General features: G+C 42.1%; 1 protein-coding gene across 1 annotated transcript; it reads left to right on the top strand.

Moving 5' to 3' along the window:
• The first annotated feature begins 5,235 nt into the window (after positions 1-5,235).
• On the top strand, positions 5,236-13,278 carry csnk2b (casein kinase 2, beta polypeptide). Its single transcript, XM_056298287.1, has 7 exons — positions 5,236-5,314; positions 5,924-6,004; positions 6,199-6,301; positions 8,141-8,256; positions 9,513-9,588; positions 10,459-10,648; positions 11,595-13,278. The coding sequence occupies exons 2-7, from the start codon at positions 5,933-5,935 to the stop codon at positions 11,683-11,685; spliced, it is 648 nt and encodes a 215-aa protein (XP_056154262.1). The 5' UTR covers positions 5,236-5,314; positions 5,924-5,932; the 3' UTR covers positions 11,686-13,278.
• Positions 13,279-14,290: the final 1,012 nt, after the last annotated feature.

Below are 14,290 nucleotides of genomic sequence, written 5' to 3'. Positions count from 1 at the left end.
GGTGGCAACCACCATCACCATGGAGACCTGGGAGGAGGACAGGCTACACCTGCACACGGGAGATTCACATCACACCATTCACTTACACAGAAGAAGAGAAAGGAGAAGGCGTCATTCAGAGAGAGAAAAGGTGTGAGAGAAGAGAACACTTTGTAATAGTCAATAATCGATACTCATCTCGTCGGCAGAACCGTGGTTGGTAAATTCACTGAGACGGAAACCGAGCCGCCATGCAGTACAGGTTGTGAAGCACTCAATTTAAAGGCAACTAAATGTAGGTTAAGGCAAAAAGATGAATTTTAAGTTTGGATTAAAGGACTCAACAGACTCTGATTGTCTGACGGCAGCAGGCAGGTTGTTCCACAAGAACAGGGCCTGATAGGAAAAGGCCCTGCCACCAGCTGACTTTTTAACTGTGGGTACACACAGGAGCCCTGTATTTTGAGAGCGGAGAGCTCGAGATGGGATGTACGGTCTAAGGAGATCAGACAGGTGTGATGGGGCAGGCCCCTTTAGGATTTTATTAGTCGGCAGAAGCACCTTGAGGCCTGATCTAACATGGTTAGGAAGCCAATGAAGGGAGGCAAAACTTGGTGTAATATGGTCAAATTTTCTAGTTTTAGTTAGGATTCTATCTGCAGCATTTTGAACCATCTGAAGACTTACTAGCATGTGGCAGACCTGAAAAGAGAGCATTACAGTAATCAAGTCTGGATGAAACAAATGCATGTATTAGAGTCTCTGTGTCAGCCATGGAAAGGACAGACTGAATTTTAGCCATGTCACAAGTGAAAAAAGGCAGTCTGAGTGATTTCTAAGGAAAGGCTGGCATCAAACGTACAGTTTTTTTCTGAAAACTTATCATAAAACTTATTGACGTGACTGGAGTGTAATGTCTCTTAATTGTCTTCTTAATGTAATTACTTAATCAATTAAGTGTCTTCTTAATTTTTTTGGTCTCATACTACCAGCTGCCAGTTTTCAGACATAAATTACACACTGGTCTCTCCTCACCTCCCTTCACATTCACTGTGAAGAAGCAAGATGGGCTTCGTCATATTTTCTTAACTTGGCTTTTGGTTGATTACCGTTAGCTAAGCACCTCGTCTTGTCTTGAAAGCATCACCTGTCTTTCTTTTCGTCCCTGTCAAATATCTCTCCATTCTGTGAACCTTCAGACTCTCTGTCTCATGAGAGCACATTTTCTTGGTTGGTTCCGACGTCAAAACGGTAGGTCCGCACTGTGAGGACAATTCATATTTTATGTTTGCTTACGTTTAATCTTTCGCCATGACCTTACATTGCTTAGACAGATGCTTGAAGTCCATTTGTAACAGAACAAAGGTGGTCTTATAAAGCGTCTTCTGCAGGTGCACAAATATGGGCCTGTTGTTAATTGTTGGCTGTATGGGAGACTCACTGAGTGTAGCAAGTCTGTACACACTAACTGGAGAAATGGCCTTGGTGGATGAAAGCTGGAAGACATGACATAAGGAGGGGAAGAACAGACAACTGTCCTATAAGAGAGACTGTACTGTATTGATCAGGGCGCATTCAGGCACCTGGGCTTGGATGCGTCTGTTCATGAACATATATTAAAATCGTGTGGCAATACTGTAAGAGATTTTTGTCTCGTTCCTCATTTCTGTCAGAGTGGAATTAAATAATTGCCATGACACACACTATATTCCCCCACGGTCACACACACACACACCCCCCACCGCCCATCATGCCTCTGTGCCCTCCAGGGGGAGGCGCGCCACACACTTTGAGAAACGCTGGTCTAGAGCCACTCTTGTTGCTCCAAGTATAAACTCTGTCAAGTTTCACATTACTCTCTCTATAGCGATAATATCAAATCTAGCCATTAACATATTTAATGAGGAATTTTGATTAGATTGTTGACCCCGGGGCCACCTGTCAACAGCTTCATCTAACACAAAGTCCCTTCCTATTAGCAAGTAAGTACCTGGATATTTAGATAGCCACGGTATAAGCTCGCATTCTAGATCAGTTGGTAGGACATCATTACTAGATTTTGAATTGTACCCATAGATACTTGTTATGATCAGGATAGTACTAAAACAGTTTAAGACTTGACAGATGAAATGACTCTCTGGGTCACACTCAGTGCAAAATAACGCTGTCATAATTATTTTTCAAAGATGAGACCCCTGCAGATCTTTCTGTTCCATGAGATAACCATACTATATTGTTGCCCCACTGTGATCTCCAGAAAGTGGATATCGGACTCTTGAAAAAATACAAAATCAGTTTTGAAGCTTTTTGCAAACAAAGATTAGGCCTTACATTTAACATTATGTCTTAACCCTCTGGCATTCAAAGATAAGATAGAACAAGACATAAAAACACAATGAACTAACAATAGAACCACATAATTAGTAATAAAGACTTAAAGTAGAAAAAATATGTTAAAGTGCACAGATGCACCATTACACTGAAAAAGTCAGAGAAAGGTCTTCGTAATAAAACTAAAGTATTCCGGTCACTATCAAGTTCAGATTAAAAGTCTCAACGCAAAAAAAAAAAAAGTGCTCCATTGACATCTAAATAGACTTTGACGTCCGCCAGTCCCTGGAATTGAGTTCACCAAAACAAAACTAAAACAATGCCAAGACACAGGGAAGTCTGGGTGGCGTCCAGACTTCCTCGGACTTTTCCTTCGGCATCATACTGGAAACATATCTTCAATAACTGTTGTTACCCAGCACTACATGGAGAGAAAATAACCAAATCATCTGCATACATAAGATGTTTAACAACAGTATTTCTGATAACACAGCCAGTCCAGTTTTATACCCATTCAGCTGCTTCGACAAGTCATCCATGTACATAGGATGTACATTGATGTACGACCTCATGGACTCATGGACTTTGAGGCGCATTCCCGCTAAATCCGTGAGGGTTTAGGACTGTCCCACCATTACATTGTCAAGTGGATGAAGGCTCTCTTGTAGACATTTTGAGCCCTTTATGCACAGTTTAAGTGTGCATTTCTGCAGACTTTGCCTGGGGGATTGAACTCTCAGGCCCTCATAGCGCTCATAGCATTGTGACGTTAAACACAGGGTTACCACGGGAAGCCTGGAAGCCTTAAAAAAAAGAAAGAAAGGTAAACAAACCAGAATGGAAGGACACATTGTTCAGTCTGGCATATTGGGTGTGCTGGTATGCCTAAATTTACAAAGAAACACTACATTTACAAGGATTCAAGATGATACATAAAAAACACATGAAATGAGAGGAATGCAAGCATATATTACACTACACACCTAGTTTATTCATCAACCATTTCTTTTAATATTTGCTTAATGAGGCTGTTTTGACAAAAACAAGTACATTGATGTACGGCAAGAGCCTGGAAGATGTTCAAATCAGGCAGTCGGTCCCTTAACTTCAGTGCCCTGGCTGTAAAGAAAGTAAAAAGTGTAAAATAAAGTCTCAAACCCACAGTAGTACTCAACGTGTTTTAGCGTCATCAAGGTAACTTACTAATATGTTGCAAAGTGCTGTCCCATTCCTATTTATAACATTTTGAGCCATTGCACTCTCTCACACTCAAGCATTTACCGGGTGACGTCAAATTAAATTTGTGAGGGTTCAGGGGGGACATCTAGACTTACTTATATGACTCTCTGTTTGGATGTTGATAATGTATTATCCAAAAGAATTGACAATATGTTGTTTAACTTTGTTTGGAAAAACAAAACTAATTTTGTAAAAAACAAGTCAGTAAGGATGAACACATCAATATGGGGGTTTGAATTTTTTAGACTTCACAACTCTAAATAACACATTCAAAATTAACTGGCTTAGACAATTCATTAATAACCCGTCATCTTTATGGAACTTTATCCCAAATTTTGTGTTCTCCAAAATTAGTGGTCTGGAGTTTCTTTAATGTGCAGCTATAATAATGGTAAAATCCCAACCAAATTATCAAACTTTCATAAGCAGATGCTTTTGGCCTGGTCTCTCATGTTTAAACATAACTTCTCACCACATAGATATTACATTTGGAATAATAAGGACATTCTCTACAAAAACAAGTCTTTATTTTTTGAAAACTGGTTCAAAAACGGTTTAATTCTTGTTGGTCAACTCCTTGACTCAAACAGTTTGTTGGACAACTACTCAGACTTTCTGAGGAAATATCAAATTCCCATAACAGTTAAGGAATATGCTTTCGTTTTCAATGCAATTCCTTCTGGAATTATAACACTGCTGAGGGGTATTTACTTCCCGTGGCCGCTTACTCACACTGTTATCTGATACTGCTGTGGGTGGTTTGTGCTTTTCAGCAGAGCATCAGAATGAAAACAGAACAATTAGGGCTTTATTTCAAAAAGACATTGTCACAATTCCTTACATAATCCCATTTCGGAATGGTATATTAGAGAATGTGCCTTGGAGAAAGGTGTGGTCCTTACCTTTCAAACATTTTATTACTAATAATGTGAGAGAAGGTACATTTAAATTAATTCACGGGTTCTACCCAGTTAAATCTTTCATTAAGAGGTATAAAAAAGACAATGAATCTGAACGCTCATTTTGTAAAAATTCAATTGAAAATGTTTCACGTGTGTTTTGGAATTGTTCTCATACAGAGAAATTTTGGTCAGACACTAGTGTACATCCAAACATATTTCATTGCTGATTTTTCTTTCTGTTTAGTGGATGTTTTCTTTGGTATGTTTGATTTTACGATACAATGTGAAGGAAAATACTTTATAATAAAAAAAATCACTTGCTAAACATTACACCCACAAGAGCAAATTCAATGATTCTAAACCCCCCCCCCCCGTTTTTAAAAATGAACTCAATTACTATATATGGATACCAACCATAAAACACTGAAAGAACAGTAAAGCCATGAGGACTGTACTTTTATATGAATCATTTGTGAACTCGCTGGACTCATGTTGCAGCAGCCTGAGCTGAATTTGGTGCGAGTTTTGACCTTTTGAATTACACTCTTTTTTTTTGCCTGTACCACTGGTTCTTGTGTTGTTGGTGTTGTGTTTTGTATGCCTTCGTGTTCTTTATGTTTTGTATTTATTTTAAAAAATTTTTTTTAAATGTTTTGTATTTGATACCGGTTTCAATAAAGTTTATTCAAATAAAATAGTCAGGCGGTACATTGGGATTGGGCCGCAGCCTATTTGTGCATACGTCATTACGCTGGCCGTCTGATCTGCGTTACTTCAACACAACATCGTACGTACGTGGTCTACGGGGTGAACTGGGAGGTGGTGTCCATCTCATTTACACCGCAAGCTAGCTACCTTTACAGGTCTGTCAGACATTACACTGGTTACAAAACGGGTAATTGAATAAACTGACGGAATTACTCATATAAATGGGTTAGCGTGTTTGTAACAGCGATGTACTTAAGAACGTAAAACGTTGGTTGTTTTTTATTGCGGCCTCCCACGGCCTGCCGATGCGCCATATTGAATTTTAATTTGGATGTTTGCCGTTGACAAGCTAATGGGCGCTATTTACCGATTACACCAGGTTTTACCGTTAGTTCAGATATGCGTCATCTTTGGTCATATTGACCACTGGTTGCTGTTAATCTCAGGGTACAGAAATGTGTAGTGCACACGCGGCAGCCTCGACCGTATAAATTAAACTCACATTCGTGGTTGTTAGCCTAGCTGTCACCAGCTATCAACATTGGTTACGCTTAACTGGTAACGATGAAGCGACTCTAACTGGCTCCACACTGATGTGTGTGCACATAAAATGATGTTGACGAGGAAGTCTGGAAAATTAAGGGACGTTACATTTGGCACTGTCTTCAGTGTTGCTTGATTCCTTGTTTGGTAGATTTTTCGTCCGCGTCGACACTTGAAATATTTGCAACCGGCCCACGAGTGTATTTTTCTTATTTTCCTAGTTTCCAGCTATGAGCAGTTCAGAAGAAGTGTCGTGGATCTCCTGGTTCTGTGGACTGAGGGGTAATGAGTTTTTTTGCGAGGTGAGTTAATAAAAACGAACAAAACCGGCAGATTAAATTCCTCTCACTCTCATCAGTTATTCACATACATTCGAGCCTTTCTGTTCCAATACATTCGCCCTTTGAATCAGTGTGTGAATGTACATCTCGTTATATGACACAGTAAGGCCCGGATTCCCATTCATGTTTCCTAACGGGTTTCTTTTTAATGACAGGTGGATGAAGACTACATCCAGGACAAATTCAATCTGACAGGGCTCAATGAGCAGGTTCCCCACTACCGCCAAGCCCTAGATATGATTCTGGACTTAGAACCAGGTCAGTAATCAAGTCCTCTGCATTTTTTCCCCTCCATACTGTTACTCCTCACTCCTTATTTTGATGTGGTTTTCTGTATCAGGTATTCATTACAGAATGCCTGTTCAAATATTTTAAGGATTTCAAGTTGTGATTCCCATCTCTTGTTTTTGTGTTGAAAATATGCCCTCTGATGTTTCTAAAGGAGGTCAAAAAATGACAGATCTGATCTATGCAGTATGGGTTTTTTTTCCCACGCCAAAGTATTTGAAGATGAAGTAAAATCATTTCAAAGTGATAGTATCAGTGATCCTTTGCAGTAAGAGCCTAAATCATCTTGTCTACTAGTCAAGAGCTTGAAACATCTGTCAACTGCTACAGTCCCAAATAAACCTCCAGAGGATCTGATGTGACTGAACTGAGTCACAGTTTTCGTGCCCTTAGTTTCAAAGATTCCTTTAATATTCAGACTGCTTTGAAATATCTGAAACTGACGGTAATTAAATTTTTTTTAAAAAAATCTGATGTCCACACAAAGGACGTTCGTCAGTTTATTGTAGTTTGGGTGTATCCTGTCCCACTGAGCACCTGTTAATGTCCACCTAAAGGTTTTTTCCTCCAATTCCTAGGGGGTCAACTGGGAATATATTTGTTTTAACCAATACTCAGCTTCATATTCACACAGTTTTTTGTCCTTCAAAACTTGTCCCGTACAACCAGTCTACTACTGTTGCCCTTTGAGCTGGGATTTGTCCACCATGCTTAGGGGCACTTTGTTAATAGTTGTTAGGGAGCTGAGTATTTTTCAGCTGTTTTCTCTAGCTGAAACTTTCCAGCTGGTCCTGTGTTTTGACCCGGTAACTTTTTGGTCATAAGCAAGCTTTAATATCCTAGCTCAAGGCTACGCAATTGTCAATTGCGACATACCCACAACACCCATCATAAACCCCGTTTTGTTTTGTTTTTGCCCCCCCCCCCTTCTACCCAATTGTATCTGGCCAGTTACCCCACTCTTCCGAGCCATCCATCCTGGTTGCTGCTCCACCCCCTCTGCCGATCCAGGGAGAGCTGCAGACTACCACATGCTTCCTCCAATACATGTGGAGACGCCAGCCGCTTCTTTTCACCTGACAGTGAGGTGTTTTGCCAGGGGGACGTAGCACATGGGAGGATCACACTATTCCCCCCCAGTTCCCCCTCCCCCCTGAACTAGGCGCCCCAACCGACCAGAGGAGATGAGGCACTAGTGCAGCGACCAGGACACATAACCACATCTTGCTTCCCACCCGCACACATGGCCAATTGTGTCTGTAGGGGTGCCCGAACAAGCCGGAGGTAACAGGGATCGAACCAGCGATCCCTGTGTTGGCAGGCAACAGAATAGACCGCTACGCTACCCCGATGCCCCATAAACCCCCTTTTTAATGGGATTTTTTTTCAAGGTATACACGTGCTGGGGACACACCAGAAGACATTTTGAAAAGCTATTATATCACACACTTAACAATGGATTTCATGGTTGTTTTTTTTTGCCTGTGTTGGAAATACACCCACATTAATTGGACCAGGATTGCGGAGGGCCAGTCTTGTCCTATTCAATCACTAAGTAAAGAATGTGTAAAGAAATGGGAGGGAATAAAAATTGTATGATTTGGCAAGGAAAAGTCATGATCTGCTAATTATTTTTTTGTTTTGCATGTATTTAGTTTATTGCAGCATTTTTAGTTCCTTTTCTTCCAGTATACTAATAAGGAGAGTGAAAGGAATTTTGTTATTCAAGGTTTTTAATCAGGCCAGCATTCATGGTAGCTGTAATACATCTAAGTGAACAGTGTTCTCTTCATTTGATTCTGTTGTCAGATGAAGAGTTGGAGGACAACCCCAACCAGAGTGACCTGATTGAGCAGGCGGCTGAGATGCTGTACGGTCTCATCCATGCACGCTACATCCTCACCAACCGAGGCATTGCACAGATGGTAGGTACTAGCTGCAAAGCAACCCACCCCACTGGTACCTTTTAACTGCGTTTTCCCCCAGAAACTCTGCTTGACCAGTATAAAATGCATTTATGCCGTGTACCTTTTAAAGCTCATTTGGACATGCATTTATGCAATGCACTTTTTTAAAACTCTCTTGTCAAACAATGCTATTTAATTATTTTGGGAACTTTACAGCTTTTAAAGACCAAGTGGAACACACTAAGGATGCAAATTAATTAACCTTTCCTTGGCTAATACCTCTGCCTAAGGGTTGATTCTTTCATGCACAGCTTGTTAAATGACAGTAGATTGCTTCATGGGATCATATCTGCAGGGCCTCCCAGAGTGTTAGTACAAATCTGGATTATTTTTGGCAAAGATGCTAGAACTCTTGACTATAAACTTAACCTTAAACCCACTGGAGTAATTATGGGTAACTGTAGCCTTAGTGACCAAAAATATTTTATGAGCAATGAGTTTTGAAAATGCATTTGATGTTTGACTTCATAGTTTGGCCCTGAAGATATATTCCACCAATTAAAGCATGTTTTATCGTGAGTACTGCAAAGTGAATTTTACAATGTAATTGCCGCTGTGGTCCCAGATCAATAGAGTCTGTAAATATCCCTTGACATTTGTCATGTGGACCAATTTCTTTCACATACTGAAAAAGCCATATTGTAAAAGGTGTGATAAGGATATGGAAATCTTGTTGGGTTTGACCTATCATTTAGTTGGATGTCTTTTTGGATTTTCCCCCCTTTTTCTACCTGATTGTATCCGGCCAATTACCCCACTCTTTCTGAGCCGTCTCGGTCACTGCTCCACCCCCCTCTGCCAATCCGGGGAGGGCTGCAGACTACCACATGCCTCCTCCGATACATGTGGAGTCGCCAGCCGCTTCTTTTCACCTGACAGTGAGGAGTTTCACCAGGGGGCCATAGCACGTGGGAGGATCATGCTATTCCCCGCAGTTCCCCCCCCCCCCCGAACAGGCGCCCCGCCCGACCAGAGGAGGCACTAGTGCAGCGACCAGTACAACACATACCCACACCCGGCTTCCCACCCACAGACAATTGTGTCTGTAGGGACACCCGACCAAGCCGGAGGTAACGCGAGGATTCGAACTGGTGATCCCCGTGTTGGTAGGCAACGGAATAGACCGCCATGCTGCCCGGACGCCTGGATGTCATTTAAAAGATAGCAATTGTATCTGCTAGTTAATGACTCTGCATCTTCACATTTCTTCCTAGTTGGAAAAGTACCAGCAGGGAGACTTTGGCTATTGCCCTAGGGTCTACTGTGAGAATCAGCCCATGCTTCCAATTGGTGAGTACTACCATCTACAGTGTGTTTCCATTACATCTTAATTTGATAGAATACAGTTTACACGATAAAGTTAATAAACTGAATTGATCAATTGAAGGAAAAAATTGACTGTGTGATAGCCACATTAAAGTGATCTGTAGCTGGTGCTGAGGGTCATGATTAATACAACTGACAGAGGGTTGATGAGGAAATATTTTCAGGTGCACTGCTGCTGGGGCATTCTAAAGTAATACCGTTTGTAACTAAGGTTATTAGTATGTTCATCTGAGGTCCTATCAGAGGTGGTCTGTTTATAATCCCTCTTCACGGTTCTATTTCTTTTTTTTCTTTTTTCTTTTTTCCCCCTCCTTTTTCTCCCCGTTTGTATCCGGCCAATTACCCCACTCTTCTGAGCCGTCCGGGTCTCTACTCCACCCCCCCTGCCCAGCCAGGGAGGGCTGCAGACTACCACATGCCTCCTCCGATACGTATGGAGTCACCAGCCGCTTATTTTCACCTGACAGTGAGGAGTTTCGCCAGGGGGACGTAGCGCGTGGGAGGATCACGCTATTCCCACCAGTTCTCCTCCCCCCTGAACAGGCGTCCGACCGACCAAAGGAGGCGCTAATGCAGCAACCAGAACACATACCCATATCTGGCTTCCCACCCACAAACATGGCCAATTGTGTCTGTAGGGACGCTCGACTAAGCCGGAGGTAACACGGGGATTCGAACCGGGATCCCCGTGTTGGTAGGCAACAGAATAGACCGCTACGCTACCTGGCCCTCTTCACATTTCTGACAGTACCTTCTTCATCACACCTGTTTTCTCATACCCTCTGGCATCTTCTGTTGTCCATTCCTCCATTTCTCTCGCCTCTCCTTCCACAGGCCTGTCAGACATCCCAGGAGAGGCTATGGTGAAGCTGTACTGTCCTAAGTGCATGGATGTGTACACACCCAAATCCTCAAGACACCACCACACGGATGGAGCCTACTTTGGCACTGGCTTCCCCCACATGCTCTTCATGGTGCATCCAGAGTACAGGCCCAAGAGGCCTGCTAATCAGTTTGTCCCAAGGTACAGTTACAGACTTGTCTTTTGAATTTTCATATGTTGACATAAACCAGTACATATGGTAGCACAATCTATCTTCCAATGTGCGAAAAATTTATAGAGAGTATCTGGACTGGAATGCTTTCAAGCTGTCACCTTGATACCAAATATGTTACCAAATAGAATTGAATGTAAAATAATTTCAACACATTCAAAGCGCAATAGTCTGCGAATGCAAAAAATGCATATATATATGCTGTTTGTTTCATGCTGCCGTAATACAGTATAGATGGGGTGTTATATGCTGGAGCATGGTGCACATATGTTTATATATTTTATTCTTATTTCTGTTTCTTATTTTATCTTCTAATTCTTTTCTGTTTTTCCTCATTTCTATTTTCTTGTTATCTTGTATCTTGTTAGTTTTTCTTTATTAGAGAGTGTGAGTGTCTGCAGTAGGACCCAATTTCCCCTTGGGGATGAATAAAGTATTTCTGATTTGATAGATATATAAAATCCAGTGAGTCAAGTAAATTCTTTATGAGACGGTACAAGCCTGTTTCATGATGATTGCTTATGGCATGAAACAAGCTTGTACTGTCTCATAAAGAATTTACTTGACTCACTGGATTATTTTGCTCCTTATTTGTTGAGCACTTTCCCTACCGTTGAGTATTTCTTTTAACAAAGTTATATCCTGTGATGCACTGGTGGTCTGTCCAGGGTGTTTCCCCGCCTGCTGCCCAATGACTGCTGGAATAGGCTCCAGCATCCCCGCGACCCCAATTGGGATAAGCGGCTTGGATAATGCATGGATGGATGGAAATATATATATGTGTGTGTGTGTGTGTCAATAGATAACCTTTGTCCAGATTTTTTGATTCATTCCCCATAGCATTTTTTTTTGGTCATTCCTGGTATCCCATGTGGAATTAATGTTCATGTGTGCTTGTTGTTAACTCCTCCCTAGGCTGTATGGATTCAAAATCCACCCCATGGCCTATCAACTCCAGCTGCAAGCAGCCTCCAGCTTCAAGAGCCCCGTCAAGGCCATCCGCTAGAGTGAAGAGAAGGTCAAAAAGATTAAAGATGATAGTGTGAGAGATAAAAGGAGAGTTTTTGTCATAAGTGGAATGGTCACCTGCATCCTTTCAGATGCCCCCTCCCCACTCTGAAGACTGTGTTATTTGATTTAGATTAGAGCAGATGGAAGTGATGTATAGTTTTCGAGTGTGAGTGAGGAAAAAAAAACGCACAGCCATGATCATATCCACATATATACACACACACACACACACACACACACATAAACATGCAAAAATCCAACCACAAACTTGGGATTCCATATACTTACCTTACCAAACTCATCAGTGCCAAAAAAGGAAATTATATTTGCTGAAATCCAACAACACAGGGGTTTACATGCTGCTGCTGTTTATTTACATGATTAGCACACTATGGATAGCGTTAACCACATCAAACAATAAATTATATTCTTGGTGAATGTAAACCCTTCGCCCCCAAACGATGGTTGCGTAAATTGTTTTCTGTCAATAACAAGCATAATGGCTGAGTTGATTCCAGCCCTGGTTTTTGTTGTCTTCAATATTTGGCACAATTTGGTAAAAAGTGATGGTAAACCCTCATTCAGTGGAAGCTAATTGCCTCCTAACTCCCTTCTAGCCACCACCCCTCCCCCCTCCCTGCAATCCTCCCACCTCTTGATGCATGCATGCTCAGGCTGGCACTCACAGAGACAGTTTGCACAGTGGTGGCGGGTGTTGCTCTATCAGCTGATGTTTGAAGACCTTGTTACTGGCGTTTTGTATCAGTCTATTGTCTTTTTTTTTTCTCCACACAACACAAAGTATTCTGTTAAATTTGCCTTACGATGTTGAGAAAACACATGGGTGCTGTGAGTTTTGTTTTACGGGGCACACTTTCCTATCTTTCTAATGGGGAGTGTTAGGGATTCTGTTAAGTGCTGTTAGAGGAGGTTGAGTTGAAGTGGATAAAACTAAGGTCAAGTTGTGTCACTATCACTCAAAAAAATAATTGTAACAGGACCGTGTCGTTTGTTTCCAGCTGTCTTGTGGGTGTGTGAAACGGCTCTCGTCTCCATTCATACCATCGTGTAATGAGAATGTCTAGCTCTTAATTTTCCCGAACATGTCCCTCTACAGCAGCCGCGTTTGTATTGTCGTTCCCTTCCCTCACAGCTTCATCTCCCGCCAGGAGGAGGAGACTCGCAGAGAAAGAGGAATTAAGACAATCTAAACCCTATAACCCTCTCCACTACTGCACTGATTCTACTGGCCTATTTCCACATTACCCAAGGATTTATTTGTCATCGCGTAGTGACAGAATACCAGCCACTCTGCTGAGAACCTGTTTGTTTCTGATACATCGGGGTGGAAAGTCTAAATGTTCCCCCCCCCCTCCCTTATGTGTAAAATTCTGAATCTGCTTAGTGGAAGTAGATGGCTTTAATGTCTTTTGTTTTTTGTTTTTTTCCAGAACAAGGATGGGACTTCTTTGCCCAGATTTTTAATTATTGTATCTTTGTGTTGTCGTGTCCCTGCTACTGTGGAAGGATGAGCAGGATTCAGAATTCTCAATAAACTTCTATTTTCTTTTCATACTATTGTGTACTTTGTTTTTCGACTCCCTTTGCAGCAGTTTGTACCCATGTGGCCGCTGTACCGCTCCTTCACCACACGGTGTCAGTGGAGAGCCTGATACGCGCCCATCTTTCTATGAGCGCAAGTGTCTGAATAACATCCAGTGTTTTGAGTTTCTAATGGTTGCCTGACCTTGAAATTCCTTAAGGCAAAATGATCTCATATAAACATGGCTATAACTAAAATAACCCATTGCCACAAAAGTGCGTGTGTGTGTGTGTGTTTTGGAGGTCTGAAAGGACGGAGATTTTCCACGTTGATAGGACGGGATGGAGTATCTGCCCTCTGGGAGCGGTCAAGGTGACATTTCACATGACTGTAACAGTCAGCATAGTGGAAACACAAACGTCACCAAACAAATATTGCAAACCACTCATACTGGGTCTGTCATACCCATGGTAGTTATCTTCTTCACGAGTCGACTTTTGACTTTTATTGAAAGTTTAACTGGTGCACCAACAATAAGCAGAAGTCCGAATAGACATCAAAACACGTTGCTTTAATTGAACTAAGCACATTTCCAACCCGAACCTCGGCCTATACCGCAAACATTGCATAGTAAACACCTGTTGGAGAGGAACCAACCGAGGCTGTGGCACAGTTCCCTCACACATGACTCAACAAGGCTGGTTTGTCTTCTGCATGGTAGCCTGTTTGTAAAACAAGTGGCGAGGCCGAATCTGTACTCAGGCGGCTCGGTTCAGTCAGTTTTTCCAGGCGGTGAAGAGAGGAGGAGATGCGGAGATTCCTTTATGACTCAGGTTAACCTCAGGCCACATCATGGGACCAGCCCTGCTCCCTCCTCCTCCCTCTGAAGATCCCTTGAAGTCTCTACTTTGGACACTGTGGTGTGCGGAACTCCCTCGCTTCTAGCTGGTTTGTCTGTTGACGTCTTGCAGATGAGACTTTTTGAGTGTGTGTGCGTGTCTATGCGTGCGCGTGCGTGTTGTCCTTATTCTCTTTCTCTCTTGCTGCCAACCCCCCC

This window comes from Lampris incognitus, chromosome 18 (assembly GCF_029633865.1).
Source record: "Lampris incognitus isolate fLamInc1 chromosome 18, fLamInc1.hap2, whole genome shotgun sequence".
Lineage (NCBI taxonomy): Eukaryota > Metazoa > Chordata > Actinopteri > Lampriformes > Lampridae > Lampris > Lampris incognitus.
This window is presented reverse-complemented; position numbering and strand designations above follow the sequence as displayed.